The following is a 22,143-nucleotide window of genomic DNA, read 5'->3' as shown; positions in this document are numbered from 1 at the left end:
CTGGGTTCCAAATCAAATCCAATTTTATTCGTCACATGCACCGAATACAAGGAGGTGTAGACCTTACAGTTAATTGCTTACTTACGAGCCCCTAACCAAAAGTGCAGTTTAAAATTTAAAAAAGACGGAGAAGAATAAGAGATAAAAGTAACAAGTAATTAAAGAGCAGCAGTTAAATTAACTATATATAAATGGGGGGTGCCGGGTACAGAGTCAATGTGCGGGGGCACCGGTTAGTTGAGGTAGTATGTACATGTCGATAGAGTTATTAAAGAGACTATACATAAGATGGCAACAGAGAGTGGCAGTGGTGTGGATGGGGGGGGGGGGGGGCAATGCAAATAGTATGGGTAGCCATTTGACTAGATGTTCAGGAGTCTCATGGCTTGGGGGTAGAAGCTGTTTAGAAGCCTTTTGTACCTAGACTTGGCGCTCCGTTACCGCTTGCCATGCGGTAGCAGAGAGAACAGTCTATGACTAGGGTGGCTGGAGTCTTTGACAATTTTTAGTGCCTTCCTCTGACACCACCTGGTATGGTGCCATCTTGGATGGCAGGACGTTTGGCCCCAGTGATGCACTGGGCCGTACGCACTACCCTCTGTAGCGCCTTACGGTCAGATGCCGAGCAGTTGCCATACCAGGCAGTGATGCAACCAGTCAGGATGCTCTCAATGGTGCTGCTGTAGAACCTTTTGAGGATCTGAGGACCCATGCCAAATCTTTTCAGTCAGTCTTTTCACGACTGTCTTGGTGTGCTTGGACAATGTTAGTTTGTTGGTGATGTGGACACCAAGGAACATGAAGCTCTCAACCTACTCCACTGCAGCAGAATGGGGGCGTGCTCGGTCCTCTTATCCCTGTAGTCCACAAACATCTCCAGACAGGAGACTATAGAGAGATAGATGGTACAGTACAGTACTACCACACAATAATATATGTGTGCGTGTATGTTTCAAACAGCTTGTTTCAATCAATCTGCCACCAGAGATTCATTCTCCTGCCGAGTTTCCCTCTCTCCCAGGTGATTCCTCGAACGCCATGTCAGACCTGCTTTAACTGAAGTTCAGCAAGAGAACCGTGTTTACAAAGTAGTTTAAAAAGTAGTGAAGCGTTTTCTCAGCACGGTAGCTATCTAAGCTTTGAATCAGGGTATAACATGACTAAAGGGAAGCATTACAAATGTCAACAGCATGGCACAATATTTTTGAAAAAGCATATGATATGACAAATGAGAAAAAAATAGGTATTAAATATATTATGGACATAAGAAGCAAAAGGAATCAAAACTCAGCTGCTTTACAGAAGACATACAACTCTGTGTGTGTGTGGGAGGGAGGGAGGGAGGGAGGGAGGGAGGGAGGGAGGGAGGGAGGGAGGGAGGGAGGGAGGGAGGGAGGGAGGGAGGGAGGGAGGGAGGACAAACTGGCAGACTGATGTGTACGCTCAGTGGAATCCAGGAAATAGGAGAATGTCAATGGGGAGATCCCGGGAAGAGTAGGAGAGGAGAAGAAGGAGGAGGGGTAGGAGGGAGGAGGAAGAGTAGGAGAGGAGAAGAAGGAGGAGGGGTAGGAGGGAGGAGGAAGAGTAGGAGAGGAGAAGAAGGAGGAGGGGTAGGAGGGAGGAGGAAGAGTAGGAGAGAAGAAGGAGGAGGGGTAGGAGGGAGGAGGAAGAGTAGGAGAGGAGAAGAAGGAGGAGGGGTAGGAGGGAGGAGGAGGAGTAGGAGAGGAGAAGAAGGAGGAGGGGTAGGAGGGAGGAGGAAGAGTAGGAGAGGAGAAGAAGGAGGAGGGGTAGGAGGGAGGAGGAAGAGTAGGAGAGGAGAAGAAGGAGGAGGGGTAGGAGGGGGAGGAGGAGGAGTAGGAGAGGAGAAGAAGGAGGAGGGGTAGGAGGGAGGAGGAGGAGTAGGAGAGGAGAAGAAGGAGGAGGGGTAGGAGGGAGGAGGAGGAGTAGGAGAGGAGAAGAAGGAGGAGGGGTAGGAGGGAGGAGGAGGAGTAGGAGAGGAGAAGAAGGAGGAGGGGTAGGAGGGAGGAAGAGGAGTAGGAGAGGAGAAGGAGGAGGGGTAGGAGGGAGGAGGAGGAGTAGGAGAGGAGAAGAAGGAGGAGGGGTAGGAGGGAGGAGGAGGAGTTGGAGTTGGAGGAGAAGGAGCAGTGGAAGGTATTTTCATTGCTAATCCAGAGACACTAGTTTCTTTTGAAACAGCTCATCCCCCCCCAAGCTCATTGAGCTGCTCAGGGAGCTTTTCAAAGACTGTTTTATTGATTTGGCAGAACAGGAGTGAAGAGAACTTAACCAGCAGTTTGCATGCACGCACCCATAAGATATATGGCAAAGGAAATAGCTTCTTTGGGGGCATGCAAAACCCACACTCACACACACAGTAAAAAATGCAAAACCCACACTCACACACACAGTAAAAAATGCAAAACCCACACTCACACACACACAGTAAAAAATGCAAAACCCACACTCACACACACACAGTAAAAAATGCAAAACCCACACTCACACACACACAGTAAAAAATGCAAAACCCACACTCACACACACACAGTAAAAAATGCAAAACCCACACTCACACACACACAGTAAAAAATGCAAAACCCACACTCACACACACACAGTAAAAAATGCAAAACCCACACTCACACACACACAGTAAAAAATGCAAAACCCACACTCACACACACAGTAAAAAATGCAAAACCCACACTCACACACACAGTAAAAAATGCAAAACCCACACTCACACACACAGTAAAAAATGCAAAACCCACACTCACACACACAGTAAAAAATAAAAAAAAGAGTCAAGAATGGAGACTGATAAATAATCAGACATCAAAGCGGTAAGCTATTTTAGAACGAGTTGCACATATATGACCTTGCGACCTTTCATCTTGGCAACGGGTCAAATGGAACAGCTAATAAGTTATTCAGAAAAGCGTAGTGCAAATGTTAACAGCAGAAATTTGGGGAGGAAAGGGTAACAGATGGTGGCTGACATTTACCTCTGTCCAATTTGTATCATTAAAACGTACACATGGAAACACTTAGCAAAAAGCCGTATGGATTCAGAGATTCAAACAGAGTGACATTGGAGACCATTATCTTTGGAAATAGATCTATGCCTGAACTGTAAACAGCATAACATTGTACGTATTTCGAAAAATGTTGTTTAATGAGCGACATTAGCTCACCAGTCAATGGGCTGTATAGTGAAGTGGTTTTCCACAGTCAAAGTCCTGCAATAAGAACTATGATGTTATTATGTATAAACTCTTCACAGTTGTGTTCTTCTTTAGATGTCACTGAGTAGGCTGATACCACATTTCAAGGACCCAAGATCCATAGATAAGGCTGTACATTGGAATATGAATGTTCGATACACATAGTAGTTTCACTGGTGAGCTAATGTGGCTCATTTCAAGTCCTGCAATAAGAGCTATGATGTTAATATTTGTGTTAACCAACGTTTCCTAAATTCAGTCCTGGGGCCCCCCTTGGTTGCACATTAATTTTTTTGCCCTAGCACTACACAGCTGATTCAAACAACTCATCATCATCAAGCTTTGATTATTTGAATCAGCTATTTACTGCTCAGGCAAAAAACTAAACGTGCGCCCCTTAGGGTCCCCAGGACCGAGTTTGGGAAACGCTGGAGTCTTCTGTGGATGTCACTGAGTAGGCTGATACCCCATTTCATGGACCCATAGGTAAGAATGTACATTTGCAATATGAATGTCTAACACGCACAATAGACTGACTGGGGAGGTGATTTCGCCCCAGTCAAAATCCTCCAATAAGAGCTGCTATGATAATGTGTGTAAAGTTTTCACAGTTGTGTTCTGTGGGTGTCACTGAATTGGCTGATACCCCATTTAATTGATTCACACTCCATAGGCTATACAGTGAAATATATGTATGCCCCCAATGCAATTATGAAGTCTAATACATCCAAAGTGTGATTTAAACTCATTTGTCCTTTGTCAAATTAACAAATTATTTATTTTGTTGAATTTATATAACAACATTTCCAAACTTGTTAAGCATCATCTAGTGCACATATGACATGATTACAGTATTTGTATCCGTTTCAATGTGGGACCTTTATTTTGAAGGCGAACCGCAAATTCCACTATTGTGGCTAGCTTCACATACAGTGCTGGTCACTGTTGAAAATGACGTATCTACTGATTTCTGGCTTTTTTCGTGTGGAGGCAGGCATCCAAGATTTAGGTCAGCTAGCCGCTATAAGGGACACATAGGTCAAATCAAATCAAATCATAATATAATATATAATTATATTATATTATGTAAAATGCACCGAATGCAATTTACAAGCCCTTAAAACCTCTTTGGGATTTGGGGCAGCATTGGGGGGTTTGAATGAAAAGCGTGCCCAGAGTAAACTGCCTATTACTCAGGCCCAGAAGCTAGAATATGCTTATAATAAGTTAATTAATTAAACACTAACGTTTTCAAAACTGTTAAAATAATGTCTGTGAGTATAACAGAACTCATATGGCAGGTGAAAACCTGAGAAAAATCCAACCAGGAAGTGGGAATTCTGAGGTTTGTAGTTTTCAAGTGAATGCCTATCGAATATCCAGTGTCTGTGGGGTCAGATTGCACTTCCCAAGGCTTTCAGTAGATTGTTGTTGTTTCAGGCTTCTATTGTGAAAGAGGAGTGAATAAGAGCACTCAGAGTAAGTGGCTCAGCTGAAAGGCATGAGTTGTTTATGGTGCGTGGCCATGAGCGCGACGTTCGTTCCCTTTCCTTTCTAATGAAAACAGTATTGTCCGGTTGAAACATTATTGAGTATTTATGATAAAAACACCGTAAGGATTGATTAGAAACATCGTTTGACATGTTTCTACGAACTTTATTGGAACTTTTTTGACTTTTCGGCTAGATGCTTTGTGCATATGGATTACTGAACTAATGACGCGAACAAAAAGGAGGTTTTTGGACGTAAATATTAACTTTATTGAACAAAACAAACATGTATTGTGTAACATGGAGTCCTGGGAGTGCCACCAGATGAAGATCATCAAAGGTAAGTGATTAATTTTAAAGCTATTTCTGAATTGTGACACCTCTCCTTGGCTGGAAAATGTCTGTATGGTTTTTGTGGCTAGGCGCTGTCCTAACATAATCGCATGGTGTGCTTTCGCCGTAAAGCCTTTTTGAAATCGGACACAGCGGCTGGATTAAAAACAAGTTTATCTTTAATCCTGTGTATAACACTTGTATCTTTCATCAATGTTTATGATGAGTATTTCTGTAATTAGATTTGGCTCTCTGCAATGTCACTGGATGTTTGTTTGAGACAATGCATTACTGAACATAACGCGCCAATTTAAACAGAGGTGTTTGGACATAAAATTAACTTTATCAAACAAAACAAACATTTATTGTGTAACATGGAGACCTGGGAGTGCCACCAGATGAAGATCAAAGGTCAGTGATTCATTTTAACACTATTTCTGATTTTTGTGACACCTCTCCTTGGCTGGAAAATGTATGTATGGTTTTTGTGGCTAGGCGCTGTCCTAACATAATCGTGTCCTTTCGCCGTAAAGCCTTTTTGAAATCGGACATCGTGGTTGGATTAACAAGAAGTTTATCTTTAAAATTGTGTATAATACATACTAACTCACGCCACATGTACAGTGTGGCAAAAAAGTATTTAGTCAGCCACCAATTGTGCAAGTTCTCCCACTTAAAAATATGAGAGGCCTGTAATTTTCATCATAGGTACACTTCAACTATGACAGACAAAATTAGAAGAAAATTATTTTTAATTTATTTATTTGCAAATTATGGTGGAAAATAAGTATTTGGTCACCTACAAACAAGCAACATTTCTGGCTCTCACAGACCTGTAACTTCTTCTTTAAGAGGCTCGCCTGTCCTCCAATTGTTACCTGTATTAAATGGCACCTGTTTGAACTTGTTATCAGTATAAAAGACACCTGTCCACAACCTCAAACAGTCACACTCCAAACTCCACTATGGCCAAGACCAAAGAGCTGTCAAAGGACACCGGAAACAAAATTGTAGACCTGCACCAGGCTGGGAAGACTGAATCTGCAATAGGTAAGCAGCTTGGTTTGAAGAAATCAACTGTGGGAGCAATTATTAGGAAATGGAAGACATACAAGACCACTGATAATCTCCCTCGATCTGGGGCCCACGCAAGATCTCACCCCGTGGGGTCAAAATGATCACAAGAACGGTGAGCAAAAATCCCAGAACCACACGGGGGGACCTAGTGAATGACCTGCAGAGAGCTTGGACCAAAGTAACAAAGCCTACCATCAGTAACACATTACGCCGCCATGGACTCAAATCCTGCAGTGCCAGACGTGTCCCCCTGCTTAAGCCAGTACATGTCCAGGCCCGTCTGAAGTTTGCTAGAGAGCATTTGGATGATCCAGAAGAAGATTGGGAGAATGTCATATGGTTAGATGAAACCAAATTAGAACTTTGTGGTAAAAACTCAACTGATCCGTGTAAAGGAAAGAATGAATGGGGCCATGTATCGTGAGATTTTGAGTGAAAACCTCCTTCCATCAGCAAGGGCATTGAAGATGAAATGTGGCTGGGTCTTTCAGCATGAAAATGATCCCAAACACACTGCCCGGGCAACGAAGGAGTGGCTTCGTAAGAAGCATTTCAAGGTCCTGGAGTTGTCTAGCTAGTCTCCAGATCTCAACCCTATAGAAAATCTTTGGAGGGAGTTGAAAATCAGTGTTGCCCAGCAACAGCCCAAAACATCACTGCTCTAGAGGAGATCTGCATGGAGGAATAGGCCAAAATACCAGCAACAGTGTGTGAAAATCTTGTGAAGACTTACAGAAAATGTTTGACCTGTCATTGCCAACAAAGGGTATATAACAAAGTACTGAGAAACTTTTGTCATTGACCAAATACTTATTTTCCACCATAATTTGCAAATAAATTCATAAAAAATCCTACAATGTAATTTTCTGGATTTTTTTCTCATTTTGTCTGTCATAGTTGAAGTGTACCTATGATGAAAATTACAGGCCATCTCATCTTTTTAAGTGGGAGAACTTGCACAATTGGTGGCTGACTAAATACTTTTTTGCCCCACTGTATGTTGATTGGACTAAATTGTTTTTGGTATCTTTTAGTTGTCACCGTATTAGACTAAGCAGAGGTGATTTGATGATTTTGAAATGTTGAAGTTGAAATGGTGCTGGAACAGTGGAGGCAGCTCCAGTTTTCTTTACAACTTGCGGTAACTCTGTGGTTCAAAATCAATAGTTGTTTAGTGGTCCGAAAATGTCAGAAATATTAAATTACTTGAACATGCCGTAGGTCATGTAACTGCCTGTTACTGTATATGCAATATGCTTTGTGGACTTCACTGGACAGGGGTTGCTATGATAGTTTTGTGATAAAACAAAAGGTGTGGTTGATTTTATTCTGATTGTCTCTGTCTTTTTGGCCTATATATCACAGTCGAAAGGAATATGAATTAACAGGTTAGAAAGCAAACAACATACTTATCACAACACTGTCATGTTTTGTCTTATATTGTCTTGTCATTTTGCTTTTCCTTCTGTTCGTTTTCCCCCTGCTGGTCTTTTTAGGTTCGTTCCCCTTTTTCTCTCTCCCTTCCTCTCTCTCTTCTCTCTATCGTTCCGTTCCTGCTCCCAGCTGTTCCTATTCCCCTAATCAATCATTTAGTCTTCCCACACCTGTTCCCTATCTTTTCCCCTGATTAGAGTCCCTATTTCTCCCCTTGTTTTCCGTTTCTGCCCTGTCGGATCCTTGTATATTGTTCACCGTGCTGTGTCTTTGTATCGCCCTGTCGTGTCGTGTTTTCCTCAGATGCTGCGTGGTGAGCAGGTGTCTGAGTCTGCTACGGTCAAGTGCCTTCCCGAGGCAACCTGCAGTTTATTATGCATCACACCAGGGGTGCATTCAGTTCGCTTGAATGTTTGCTACATTTCGGAATGGTTTGTACCGAACGCCATGTTTTCCCAAAACATTCTTGTATGTTCTTAATTAAACAGACTTTGAAATGTGTTTGCTCTGTTCGGTGGGTGCGCCGGGGTGTGGCTTGAAGCAATGAGTGAAGAATTTAAAGGGCAGCAGTACATTTTGAAACCACAAACCAACCCCTCCCTATTTTTCAACTAGTCATTCAGTACAAAAACATTTCCGTTCTATGGAACATTCGATAACGTTTTTATGTACTGAACGCAGCCCTGATCAACTGATCAGTGATTGCTTAAATTCAACATACCTGGTCTTCCAGGTCGGTTAAATAAAAAATGTGACGTGCCTGCGACACTCCCGGACCAGGGATGCCTACCTGTGCCCTAGCGCAGGGTCCCCCGCCCTTGTGCACATTTAGTTTTTTGCCCTAGCACTACACAGCTAATTCAAATAATCAAAGCTTGATGAAGAGTTGGTTAATTGAATTAACTGTGAAGTGCTAGGGCAAAAAAATAAATGTGCACCAAGGGGGGGACCAAGTTTGGGAAACCCTGCCTTAGAGGTGCTTATTAATAAAGTAAATGCTTATAAACTGAATATTGCATATGAATTTCCATTTATCAGCTAAACTAACAAAATGGTTGACTTGTTTAGCAACATGTGCAGTACATGCTAATATGGCTTTGGTGAGGAAAAGTATGCAATGCATTTGTCGTCATCTCCCTATCAGGCCACTGCATGCTGTGACATGGGCCTGGATGGCAACACATATTCAAGCTGCCTGACTAAAGACTGTCCTTCAGTGGTACTGGAAACAAGGGCCTGACCTGGGAGTACAACTACATTCTCTCTCTGTCTCACAGCAATGTTTACTGTTATTTTTCTGTATTGCTTATCTCACTTTTTGTTAGGTGGAGTGGAACAGGGAAATCCAAGAGCAGACTCAGACGAGGAGTTGAAGTAACCAAGGTATTTATTGAAACACAGAGATGGAGTGCAGACCAATGGAAGCTCAGGCAAGTTGCAGGAAACCAGGTGCTGAGGCTGGAGCAAGAGAGGTTGGGACAGGATCTACATAGTAACACATGACTATAAACGTAGACTGAGTGAGCAGAGATTATGATTTGGAAGTTTGGAAGTGGCATGACTGAGTATTTGTAGAGGTCTTGATTATGGAACAGGTTGCAGCTGGTGGGGATCGGCTCTAACTCCAGCACACCTGTCTCCGCCCACACAATCACACACACAGAGGGAGAGAGCACTGGGGGAGTGGCGGCAGGTCAAGGAGACACAGGAAGAGCAGTAGGGGCCGTGGCAGGAGCAGACTTAACACTTTTGTTTATTATCTACAGTTGAAGTTGGAAGTTTACATACACCTTAGCCAAATATATTTAAACTCAGTTTTTCACAATTCATAATATGTAATCCTAGTAAAAAAAAGTATGTTTTAGGTCAGTTAGGATCACCACTTTATTTTAAGAATGTGAAATGTCAGAATAATAGTAGAGAATTATATATTTCAGCTTTTATTTCTTTCATTACATTCCCAGTGGGTCAGAAGTTTACATACTCAATTAGTATTTGGTAGAATTGCCTTTAAATTGTTTAATAACTTGGGTTAAACTTTTTGGGTAGCCTTCCACAAGCTTCCCGAGAATAAGTTCTGTGAACTGGTGTAACTGAGTCAGGTTTGTAGGCCTCCTTGCTCGCACATGCTTTATGTGGTCCTTCTGTAGCTCAGTTGGTAGAGCATGGCGCTTGTAACGCCAGGGTAGTGGGTTCATTCCCCGGGACCACCCATACGTAGAATGTATGCACACATGACTGTAAGTCGCTTTGGATAAAAGCGTCTGCTAAATGGCATATATTATTATTATTATTATTATATTATCAGTTCTGCCCATAAATGTTCTATAGGGTTGAGGGCTTTGTGATGGCCACTCCAATACCTTGACTTTCCTGTCCTTAAGCCATTTTGCCACAACTTTGGAAGTATGCTTAAGGTCATTGTCCATTTGGAAGATCCATTTGCGACCAAGCTTTGACTTCCTGACTGATGTCTGAGATGTTGCTTCAATATATCCACATAATTCTTCTCCTCACGAAGCCATCTATTTTGTGAAGTGCACCAGTCCCCCCTGCAGCAAAGCACCCACACAACAAATTGCTGCCACCCCCGTGCTTCACGGTTGGGATGGTGTTCTTTGGCTTGCAAGCCTCCCACTTTTTACTCCTAACATAACGATGGTCATTATGGCCAAACAGTTCATTTTTGTTTAATCAGACCAGTGGACATTTCTCCAAAAGTACGATCTTTGTCCCCATGTGCAGTTGCAAACCGTAGTCTGTCTTTTTTACGGAGGTTTTGGAGCAGTGGCTTCTTCCTTGCTGAGTGGTCTTTCAGGTTATGTCGATATAGGACTCGTTTTACTATGGATATAGATACTTTTGTACCTGTTTCCTCCAGCATCTTCACAAGGTCCTTTGTTGTTGTTCTGGGATTGATTTGCACTTTTCGCACCAAAGTATGTTCATCTCTAGGAGACAGAACGCGCCTCCTTCCTGAGCGGTATGCCGGCTGCCTGGTCCCATAGTGTTTATACTTGCATACTATTGTTTGTACAGATGAACGTGGTACCTTCAGGCATTAGGAAATTGCTCCAAAGGATGAACCGGACTTGTGGAGGTCTACAATTTTTTTCTGAGGTCTTGGCTGATTTATTTTGATTTTCCCATGATGTCAAGCAATGAGGCATTGAGTTTGAAGGTAGCCCTTGAAATACATCCACAGGTACACCTCCAATTGACTCAAATGATGTCAATTAGCCTATCAGAAGCTTCTAAAGCCATGACATAATTGCCAAGCTGTTTAAAGGCACAGTCAACTTAGTGCATGTAAACTTCTGACCCACTGGAATTGTGATACAGGGAAATAATCTGTCTGTAAACAATTGTTGGAAATATTATTCACAAAGTAGATGTCCTAACCGACGTGACAAAACTATAGTTTATTAACAAGACATTTGTGGAGTGGTTGAAAAATGAGTTTTAATGACTCCAAACTAAGTGTATGTAAACTTCTGAATTCAACTGTATTTCAGCGTCTACAGAGAGATGAACCTGGAGAAGAGTCCCCTAAACAAGATGATTCTGGGGCTCTGTTCACAAACACAAACAGACCCCACAGAGCCCCAGGACAGCAGCACAATTAGACCCAACCAAATCATAAGAGAACTAAACAATTATTACAAATTAACATTGAGAAAGGCCACCATAGGCAGACCTAGCAATCAAGAGAAGACAGGATATGCGCACACTGCCCACAAAATGAGGTGGAAACTGAGCCAAATGTATGACCATATGAGAAAGGCCACCATAGGCAGACCTAGCTATCAAGAGAAGACAGGATATGCGCACACTGCCCACAAAATGAGGTGGAAACTGAGCCAAATGTATGACCATATGAGAAAGGCTACCATAGGCAGACCTAGCTATCAAGAGAAGACAGGATATGCGCACACTGCCCACAAAATGAGGTGGAAACTGAGCCAAATGTATGACCATATTAGAGACACATATTTCCCATAGATTACACAGACCCATAAAGAATTCGAAATATGTGAGTTGTGATAAACTCCCATATCTATTGGGTGAAATACCACAGTGTCCCAGCAAGATCTGTGACCTGTTGCCACAAATACAACCCATATTTGTCTCTTTACTTTCCCTTTTGTACTTTAACTATTTGCTAATAATATATGTGAAATGTGTTATTCTTTTGTAACCTTTGAGAGGGAGCGAGAGAGAGAGAGACTGACTATTTGGGCTGTCTCTGCCTGTATTCTAGGACCTGAGGACCAAGAGCAAAGTAAAGAAGGGTTTTTTTAAAAAGAAGAGGAGAGTAGCTCCACATACCAATAATAACACATAACAAAGAAGATTTCCTGTCCTTGATGATCGCATAATGTCATAAATCACGTATTTTACGTAGTATCATTCTCTGGGGCAAGTTTGAACCCTAAGGCAATGGCCAACCACAAATTAAAAGTGCTGGCATTGTCCAACTCTACAACCAGGAGTCAGTATTCACCCTCCCTCTCAGATACTGCCTGGTGCCAACAAGTCAAATGTCACTTGGTCCAACTAAGACCCATGCCTATCACACCCACACAAGGCCCCTGTAACACTCAACACTTTGAATGGCTAAACGGTTTCCATTTGGAAGAAAGAACTTCGTCAACCAGGCTTTTGTAAAGTGACATCCCTTTAAAGCGAAGAAGAAGGTCACTCTCTCATCCACAACAGACGACAAATATACGGCAACAGAAATGGCTAATGGATGTGGGTCAGACATAGGTTTGGTGTAGACTGTTACAATGTAGAGATGGAGTTGAGATGGGGAGGTGGAGGCTGCTTACCTTGTGCTCGGTAGTCTTCTTCTGCAGACAATGTGCATATTGACAGAAGCAGGAGGAGGGTTCCCCTACAGGGACAAACAACACAGTTAGTCCAAGGAAAGGAACACGTGGGAAACAAATACGAGATATCCTTGACTTGAGTCAATGGATCCAAGTCGCAAATCATACCTAAAAGAGCCAAGTAAGATACTAACCATACAGCATGGATACTGCGCTCGGAGTCTTCATTACGACCCAAACATCTAATCATAGTTAGTCTATAGGTCACAATCTGCAGTGCTGCTATGGCCACTGGGAAGCAGTGTCTGTCCACACTGCAATCAGACCGTAAGTCATAAATCAGCAACAAACCAAACATTTCATGCAACTGACATTCAGGACATTATGGATCTGTCACAGCTGATATACTCTGAACTGTGGGAATACTATTTGGCTGGAGAAATTGTGGGAAAGAAACCAGACCTGAGGTAACTATAGTCTCAATTATGCTTTGTGTAAAGTATTTTTTGGTGGGTAGGGGACCAAATTGTTAGTTTGGACGCGACTACAACTATTTTAAATACAGATACCCCAAAAATGACTACTTTTTAAAACTATTTGAATAAAGATCTCCAAAAGTTAAAAAAAACTATTTAACTATTAGAATACAGATCTGAGAAAGCAACTACTTTATAAACAATATTTGAATACTTTTCATAAACTATATGATTAGCTGCCTTCAACTAATGGTGGGGTTGTATCTGGAACTGCATGTCAAAGATAGAAATGAACCCCTATACTATTACAATCTATCTGACTGTCGTAATTGATCTACCCTATACATTTACAGTATATCTGAACATTCTGTAAATGTCCATTCTCCTGAATGATATTTTGTACTGCTAAGTATACATAAGGTGATGCTCAACTACTGTACGACTCTTTCAGCATGCCACTGAAAAGGTTGAAAGCTGCTATCCATTTTATCATACCTGAAAATAGTGCAGAGAAATCCAAAGCCATTTGCAAACAACAACGAATGCTTAGCAAAAATACAACTTCAACCTTCTTTGTCCAGTGTTCTGGTTTCAAAAACACACTAGAAGATATTTAAAGGGGTAGTTTTTTCGGGAATAGAAACTAACATGATTTTTCACCTACCTTGGCTGTAGTTGATTCCAGAAGGAAGTTTTTAGATATTTAGAATTTAAAATTAAGGTAGATATATATACAATCTTAAAAATATTACAATAAATCTCACACCGCATATCTACATCACAAAATCTATGTGCATGTGTGTGTATGCACTTCTGTTCCTTTGTGTCTCTTCACAGTCCCTGATTTTACTGCTTTCATTGAGTTACTTGATGTGAAATAGTGTTCATGTAGTCATGGCTTTATGTAGTACTGTGCACCTCCCATCGTCTGTTCTTGACTTGGGGACTGTGAAGAGACCTCTGGTGGCATGTCGTGTGGGTTATGCATGGGTGTCTGAGTTGTGTGCTAGTAGTTTAAACAGACAGATCAGTGCATTCAACATGTCAATACAAGTAGTGATGAAGTCAATCTCTCCTCTACTGACATGCATATTTTTAATGTTAGCTCTCCATGCACATCTAAGAGCCAGCCGTGCTGCCCTGTTCTGGGCCAATTGTAATTTTCCTAACTCCCTCTTCACTTGTAGGACATGCCCTGCCCTGCCCTGTAGGACATGCCCTGCCCTGTAGGACATGCCCTGTTTATAGCGTTGTTAAGATGGCAGAGCAACACTTTATTATGGACAAACCTCTCCCCATCTTAACTATTGTTCAAATAAAAATCTAATCGTATTTGTCACATGCGCCGTTTAGAACGCATGTGACAAATAAAGGTGTAGACCGTGAAATGCTTACGGGGGGGTCAATGTACAGATGGCTAGTTGATTAATTGTTCTGCCGTCTTATGGCTGGGGGGGGGGGGGGGGGGGTAGAAGCTCTATGGGATCCCCCTCGGTTGAGCTAACGTAGGTTAATATGATTAGCATGAGGTTGTAAGTAACAAGAACATTTCACAGGACACAGACATATCTGGTATGGGCAGAAAGCTTACATTCTTGTTAATCTAACTGCACTGTCCAATTTACAGTAGCTGTTACAGTGAAAGAATACCATTCGATTGTTTGAGGAGAGTGCACAGTTATGAGCTTGAAAATGTATTAATAAACCAATTAGACACATTTGGGCAGTCTTGATACAACATTTTGAACAGAAAAGCAATGGTTCATTGAATCTGTCTAAAACGTTGTACATACACTGCTCCCATCTAGTGGCCAAAATCTAAATTGCATCTAACCTGGAATAGTACATTATGGAATTTGTCTTGCGTTTCAAAGATGATGGGACAAAAAAATTAAAAAGCATGTTTTACTTTGTAATATCTTTTACCAGATCTAATGTGTTATTTTCTCCTACATTAATTTCAAATATCCACAAACGTCAAAGTCTTTCCTTTCAAACGGTATAAAGAAAATGCATATCCTTGCTTCAGATCCTGAGCTACAGGCAGTTAAGATTTGGGTATGTCATTTCAGGCAAAAATGTCAAATACGGGTAAGATCCTTAATTAACAAAGGCTTCCAAAATGGCAGCAACTACTGGGCAAAACAGACCTAAAGGACATGGCAAATGCTCAACCATTTAAGGTTTAAGATTAGCTGTAACTCCAATCTGTTCCTCATAGAAATTAATGGAGACCTATAACCATATAGCAGTTCAATTGGTACAGAATTCTCACTCACGGGTGAAACAAATACAGTCTCTGAAAAGGCACGCCTCAACATATGTTAATGAGATAGAAACAACAATACCCTGAACCCACTAGTGGTCAAAATGTTTTTGGAGCTCCAAAGATACGGAACTGTATTCTGTGGGGTGGAATTACAGTACCATTCAAAATACAGAAATCCTTTCCCCAGCCAAAACATTTTCCCACAATGCACCATCATTTACAGTATGCTGCAGTTAAACATTTCAGAGTATTTTACTGTTGATAATACACAAAATTACTGTATAAATACCATAGAGAGAGAGAAAGAGACAAAGTGATAGGCAGACAGAGGGATAAAGAAAAGAGCGAAAGAAGAAAGAGAGAGTGAGGGGAGAGGAAATAGAAGGAACAACACTTGAGACCCTGTCACCTGTTCCCCATCGAGATACCGGTGTTTTTTTATTCCTTATTTCACCTTTATTTAACCAGGTAGGCTAGTTGAGAACAAGTGCTCATTTGCAACTGCGACCTGGCCAAGATAAAGCGTAGCAATTCGACACATACAACAGAGTTACACATGGAATAAACAAAACATACAGTCCATAATACAGTAGAACAAAAGAAAACAAAAAGTCTACATACAGTGAGTGCAAATGAGGTAAGATAAGGGAGTTAAGGCAATCAATAGGCCATGGTGGCGAAGTAATTACAATATAGCAATTAAACACTGGAATGGTAGATGTGCAGAAGATGAATATGCAAGTAGAGAAACTGGGGTGCAAAGGAGCAAGATAAATTAATTAATTCAGTATGGCTATGAGGTAGGTAGATAGATGGGCTGTTGGCAGCAGAGAAGTGGAAGGAAAGACGACCAAAGGAGGAATTGGCTTTGGGGGCGACCAGTGATATATACCTGCTGGAGCGCGTGCTACGAGTGGGTGCTGCTATGGTGACCAGTGAGCTGAGATAAGGCGGGGCTTTACCTAGCAGAGACTTGTAGATAACCTGTAGCCAGTGGGTTTGGCGACGAGTATGAAGTGAGGGCCAACCAACGAGGGTTCAGGCCGCAATGGTGGGTAGTGTATGGGGATTTGGTGACAAAACCGATGGCACTGTGATAGACTGCATCCAGTTTGTTGAGTAGAGTGTTGAAGGATATTTTATAGATGACATCACAGAGGGTATGTTTGGCAGCATGAGTGAAGGATGCTTTAATGCGATACAGGAAGCAAATTCTAGATTTAATTGTGGATTGGAGATGCTTAATGTGAGTCTGGAAGGAGAGTTTACAGTCTAGCCAGACAACTAGGTATTTGTAGTTGTCCACGTATTCTAAGTCAGAGCTGTCCAAAGTAGTGATGCTGGACGGGCGAGCAGGTGCGGGCAGTGATCGGTTGAATAGCATGCATTTACTTGTACTTGCATTTAAGAGCAGTTGGAGGCCAGGGAAGGAGAGTTGTATGGCATTGAAGCTCGTCTGGAGGTTAGTTAACAATGTCCAAAGAGGGGCCAGAAGTATACAGAATGGTGTCGTCTGCGTAGAGGTGTACCAGAGAATCACCAGCAGCAAGAGCAACATCATTGATGTATACAGAGAAGAGTCGGCCTGAGGATTGAACCCTGTGGCACCCCCATAGAGACTGCCAGAAGTCCGGACAACAGGCCCTCCGATTTGACACACTGAGCTCTATCAGAGAAGTAGGTGGTAAACCAGGCGAGGCCATCATTTTAGAAACCAAGGCTGTCGAATCTGCCAATAAGAATGTGGTGATTGACAGAGTCGAAAGCCTTGGCCAGGTCGATGAATATGTCGGCACAGTAATGTCTCTTATGGATGGCGGTTATGATGCCGTTAAGGACCTTGAGCGTGGCTGAGGTGCACCCATGACCAGCTCTGAAACCAGATTGCATAGCGCAGAAGGTACGGTGGGATTCAAAATGGTCGGTATTCTGTTTGTTAACTTGGTTTTCGAAGACCTTAATAAAAAGACAGGGTAGGATAGATATAGGTCTGTAGCCGTTTGGGTCTAGAGTGTCACCCCCTTTGAAGAGGGGGATGACCGCGGCAGCTTTCCAATCTATGGGAATCTCAGATGATACGAAAGAGAGGTTGAACAGGCTAGTAATAGGGGTTGCAACAATTTTGGCAAATAATTTTAGAAAGAGAGGGTCCAGATTGTCTAGCCCGGCTGATTATTTTAGGGGTCCAGATTTTGCAGCTCTTTCAGAACATCAGCTATCTGGATTTGGGTAAAGGAGAAATGGTGGGGGCTTTGGCAGGTTGCCTTGGAGGGTGCCGGGCAGTTGAACGGGGTAGGGGTAGCCAGCCGTAGAGAAATGGAAAGCATAGCCAGCCGTAGAGAAATGCTTCTTGAAATTCTCAATTATATTGGATTTATCAGTGGTGACAGTGTTTCCTAGCCTCAGAGCAGTGGGCAGCTGGGAGGAGGTGCTTTTATTCTCCATGGACTTTACAGTGTCCCAGAACTTTTATGAGTTGGTACTACAGGATGCAAATTTCTTTTTGAAAAAGCTAGCCTTAGCTTTCCTAACTGCCTGTGTATATTTGTTCCTAACTTCCCTGAAAGTTGCATATCACGGGGGCTATTCGATGCTCATGCAGAACGCCACAGGATGTTTTTGTGCTGGTCAAGGGCAGACAGGTCTGGAGTTAACCAAGGACTATATCTATTCCTAGCTCTAAATTTTTTGAATGGGGCATGCCTATTTAAGATGGTGAGGAAGGCACTTTTAAAGAATAGCCAGGCATCATCTACTGACGGGATAAGGTCAATGTCATTCCAGGATACCCCGGGCCAGGTCAATTATAAAGGCCTGCTCGCAGAAGTGTTTTAGGGAGTGTTTGACAGTGATGAGGGGTGGTCGTTTGTTCGCAGACCCATTACGGATGTAGGCAATGAGGCAGTGATCGCTGAGATCTTGATTGAAAACAGCAGAGGTGTATTTGGAGGGCGAGTTAGTTAGGATGACATCTATGAGGGTGCCCGAGTTTACGGATTTGGAGTTGTACCTGTTAGGTTCATTGATAATTTGTGTGAGATTGAGGGCATCAAGTTTGGATTGTAGGATGGCCGGGGTGTTAAGCATGTCCCATTTTAGGTCACCTAGTAGTACGAGCTCAGAAGATAGATGGGGGCAATAAATTCAAATATGGTATCGAGGGCACAGCTGGGGACAGAGGGGGGTCTATAGCAAGCGGCAACAGTGAGAGACTTGTTTCTGGAAAGGTGCATTTTTAGAAGTAGAAGCTCGAATTGTTTGGGTACAGACTTGGATAGTAATACAGAACTCTGCAGGCTATCTTTGCAGTAGATTGCAACACCGCCCCCTTTGGCAGTTCTAACTTGGCGGAAAATGTTATAGTTAGGGATGGAGATTTCAAGGTTTTTGGTGGTTTTCCTAAACCAGGATTCAGACACGACTAAGACATCCGGGTTGGCAGAGTGTGCTAAAGCAGTGAGTAAAACAAACTTAGGGAGTAGTCTTCAAATGTTAACATGCATGAAACCAAGGCTTTTACGGTTACAGAAGTAAACAAATGAGAGCACCTGGGGAGTAGGAGTGGAGCTAGGCACCGCAGGACCTGGATTAACCTCTACATCACCAGAGGAACACAGGAAAAGTAGGATAAGGGTACGGCCAAATGCTATACGACCTGGCCGTCTAGCATGTTCGGAACAGAGAGTAAAAAGAGTAGGTTTCTGGGCATGATAGCATAGATTCGAGGCATAGTGTACAGACAAAGGTAAGGTAGTATGTGAGTACATTGGAGGTAAACCTAGGCATTGAGTAATGATGAGAGAGATATAGAGAGACGTTTAAACCAGGTGATGTCATCATATATGTAGGAGGTGGGACAACATGGTTGATTAAGGCATACTGAGCAGGGCTAGAGGCTCTACAGTGAAATAAGACAGTAATCACTAACCAGGACAGTAATGGACGAGGCAAACTGATATTAGAGAGAGGCATGCGTAGCCAAGTGAACATATGGGTCCAGTGGGTGGTTGGGCTGACTGGGGACACGGCAATTCAGACAGTTAGCAGGCTGATACTAACGGGCTAACAGTTAGTAGGCGGGGCTAAACAAGCTAGCAGTTAGCAGACCGGGGCTGGCAAGCTAGCAGACCGGGTTAGCAAGCAAGCAGTTAGCAGGGACTAGCAGTTAGCAGACCGGGGAAGGCAAGCTAGCAGTTAGCAGACCGGAGCAGGCAAGCTAGCAGTTAGCAGACCGGGGCTAGCAAGTTAGCCTTTGGGGGACGTCGCGATGGGGGTAAGTCTGTTTTTGCCTCTTTGTGCGGTGACGTCGATAGACCAGTCGTTGAATTAGTAGGGTTCCAAGTAGCTCTAGGTAGCTAGCAGGCCTAGCAGGTTAGCAGAATGGGCCTTCAGCAGGCGTCACGCCTAAGGGGCCTGTTGGAATCCTCGGGCAGATTATGTCGGTATTCCAGTCGTAGAGGATCAGTGGGGTTCCGTGCCCCGTACCGGCAGTAGAAGGGGCCCGGATATTGTAGCCCAGAAGTGAGCTGGCCGGGCTAGCTTCAGGCTAATTGGTGCTTGCTCCGGGATGGAAACGCTAGCCAGGAGTGGTCACCCGGGATTGCGGTTAGCTAGTTGCGAAGATCCAGATGTTCAGAGTTTGCGGTAGGAATCTGGGGATATGGAGAGAAATAGGTCCGTTATGCTCTGGTTTGAGTCACGTTGTTCGAACTGGCGAGAGCTTTCCGAGCTAAAGGTTAGCTGATGACAACTAGCAATGGTTTGCTGACTAATAGCTGGTAGGTAGTTAGCCGGCTAGCTTCAGTTGAGGGATTCCAGATCCGAAGTAAATAGAAATACTTTAGAAAAAAGCAGATCCACGCCACATTTGGTGAGGCGGGTTGCAGGAGAGTATTTAGAAGTTGAGGTTTAGGAAAATATTTTACAAAGATTTGCGAATAAAAAGTGGTAAAAAGACATATACAAAGGGACACGACAGGACAAAGACGTCTGACTGCTACACCATCTTGGAAGTAACATTCCACTACTGGCAATACAGACACAAACACCCTCCCCCCTCCCCCCACACTCGAGAAACTGAAAAAAGAGGGGGAATATATAGGCTATATGCATACAATTATTAAGCTGTCATTTATAAAGCCATCTTGGCAAGGTTTAAAAGTGGAAAATTATATAACACTTCCACTGAGTGTACAAAACATTAGGAACACATGCCTAATATTGAGTTACACCCCCCTTTGCCCTCAGAACAGCCTCAATTCGTCGGGTTACAAATACTTTTGTAAAAAAGTCAAACTAGATGATTACTTCGATGATTACTTTTAAATTAAGAAAAAAAAATCTTGGACACTTTGTTTTCACAACGACATTCAAATCAGCATTGAAAAAAGGTGCAAGTGTAAGTTTGTTCCACCTGAGCGAGTCTGACCACAAGTCAGAGACCACTATGATGACACACCAAATGTGTTTGATGGATCATGGGAAAAGAGCAGGAATAGGCTCTTGTAGGCTACAGTGCAAGCTATGTCTTCCAATGGTGCGACTGCATCCAAAGATGATCAAACTTGAATAAATTCTTGGAGGAAAAGATGACAGCAGTGGTGTAGACTACGGCGATACGGATATCACTTATTTTTTGACATCGAGCATTGATGTGAATCACACTGCTGATCTCTCATTTAGTTATTTGCGCTTCACGTATTGTGGTTGTTGTGGACGGCTGTTCACAAATGTAAATGTAAGTCGCTCTGGATAAGAGCGTCTGCTAAATGACTTAAATGTAATGTAATGTAAATGTGTATTTGAATACAACAATGTTTGAATTCAATAAATTTAAACTGCCTGTCAATCATTGTTTTTGAAACCAGTAGACAGAGAAAAATCTTCTCTTGGACAGCTTCGTAGTGCAGATCCAAGCCTATGGAATAAAAGTGGGGCTTTTATTGCTCAATCCAATTCATGCTGATAAAAAAAATCAATCCATATGCCTAATGGACACATGCTCAAACTTGCACACTTTTGATAGAATTAAAGAATTAAATTAAATCTGTAGTTGCTACATCCATTTTTGGATTTATAAATGATATATACAGTATTTATACATCTGTGGATTCTAGAATAATGTAACTCAAAATATAAGTTTGTTTTACTCCAATGTTTGTAAATATTATACATGTAAACAAACAATAACCTTTATGTCATGGATGGTCAGTCCTTGCAATCCATAGCTCTGTCTATTAATCTGAGAGTGGTTACATTTCTCCAGACCCATCCCTCAGCTTTTTTACAAAAACAGAGGCGGGGAAACCGTTTTGTTATTGTTTCATCTGTGGATTTGCCCTTTAAACAGCTGCATGTTATCAAGATATCAAAGTGTCACCAACAAAAAGGTAAACAATAGGCCTATAGCAAATGCAGCATATGGCATTCATTTATCACATGTAAATAGCACTTTTCAATAGTGCTCTAAGCATGCCATTTCATGAGCGCTTATTTTCAACTCTAATCAATGAGCCCAATCAGTCCTCCATGACAACAAAATCATAAACAACAAGAGTAGGGCTGCCTAAGGTCATTCTTAGGTTAAACAATTTGGCTTAGATATACTTTTCCAGTCCTATTCATCTAGATCGAGGGCTATAACATTTATTGGAACGACTAGAATTCTGATAGACTTTGGTTTTTTAATGTAAAGATATCATTCAATCGTATTATTATATGTAGTAGGAAGCGATGGGTTAGAAGACGCCTACATAACCAACCCATCAAGTAAAATGTAACATCCATATATGGCCAGCTGTGTAAACTTTAACATTGATTTATCATGTAATAGATGTCGTTCAATTGGTAACATACATTTTTAAGGCTTTGGATCTAGGGCTGTGATGGTCATGGTCAGTCTACTGTTCCCACATGCTTCAAGATGGCCACCATTGTTCCTGTACCCAAGAAAGCAAAGGTAACTGAACTAAATGACTATCGCTCCGTAGCACTCACTTCAGTCATCAT

At 42.3% G+C, this 22,143-nt stretch overlaps 1 protein-coding gene across 3 annotated transcripts in view; it reads right to left on the bottom strand.

Moving 5' to 3' along the window:
* The window catches only part of LOC124038041 (collagen alpha-1(XXIV) chain), a 101,914-nt gene that overhangs the window by 59,689 nt on the left and 20,082 nt on the right, over positions 1 to 22,143 (bottom strand). For 2 of the 3 annotated variants that reach the window (XR_006839291.1, XM_046353418.1), the window contains exon 2: positions 12,391 to 12,455. Coding sequence is in view for 2 of the 3 variants with exons in the window: in XM_046353418.1 (XP_046209374.1) it covers positions 12,391 to 12,455 (65 nt within the window). In the remaining variant the exon portion in view is untranslated. Of the gene's footprint in view, positions 1 to 12,390; positions 12,456 to 12,584; positions 12,713 to 22,143 lie in introns of those variants that run through there. The other variant, XM_046353419.1, reaches the window with a different exon arrangement.

The sequence above is a fragment of the Oncorhynchus gorbuscha genome, linkage group LG06, assembly GCF_021184085.1.
Source record: "Oncorhynchus gorbuscha isolate QuinsamMale2020 ecotype Even-year linkage group LG06, OgorEven_v1.0, whole genome shotgun sequence".
NCBI lineage: Eukaryota > Metazoa > Chordata > Actinopteri > Salmoniformes > Salmonidae > Oncorhynchus > Oncorhynchus gorbuscha.
The sequence above is the reverse complement of the archived record's forward strand: the minus strand, read 5'-3'. Positions and strand labels throughout refer to the sequence as shown.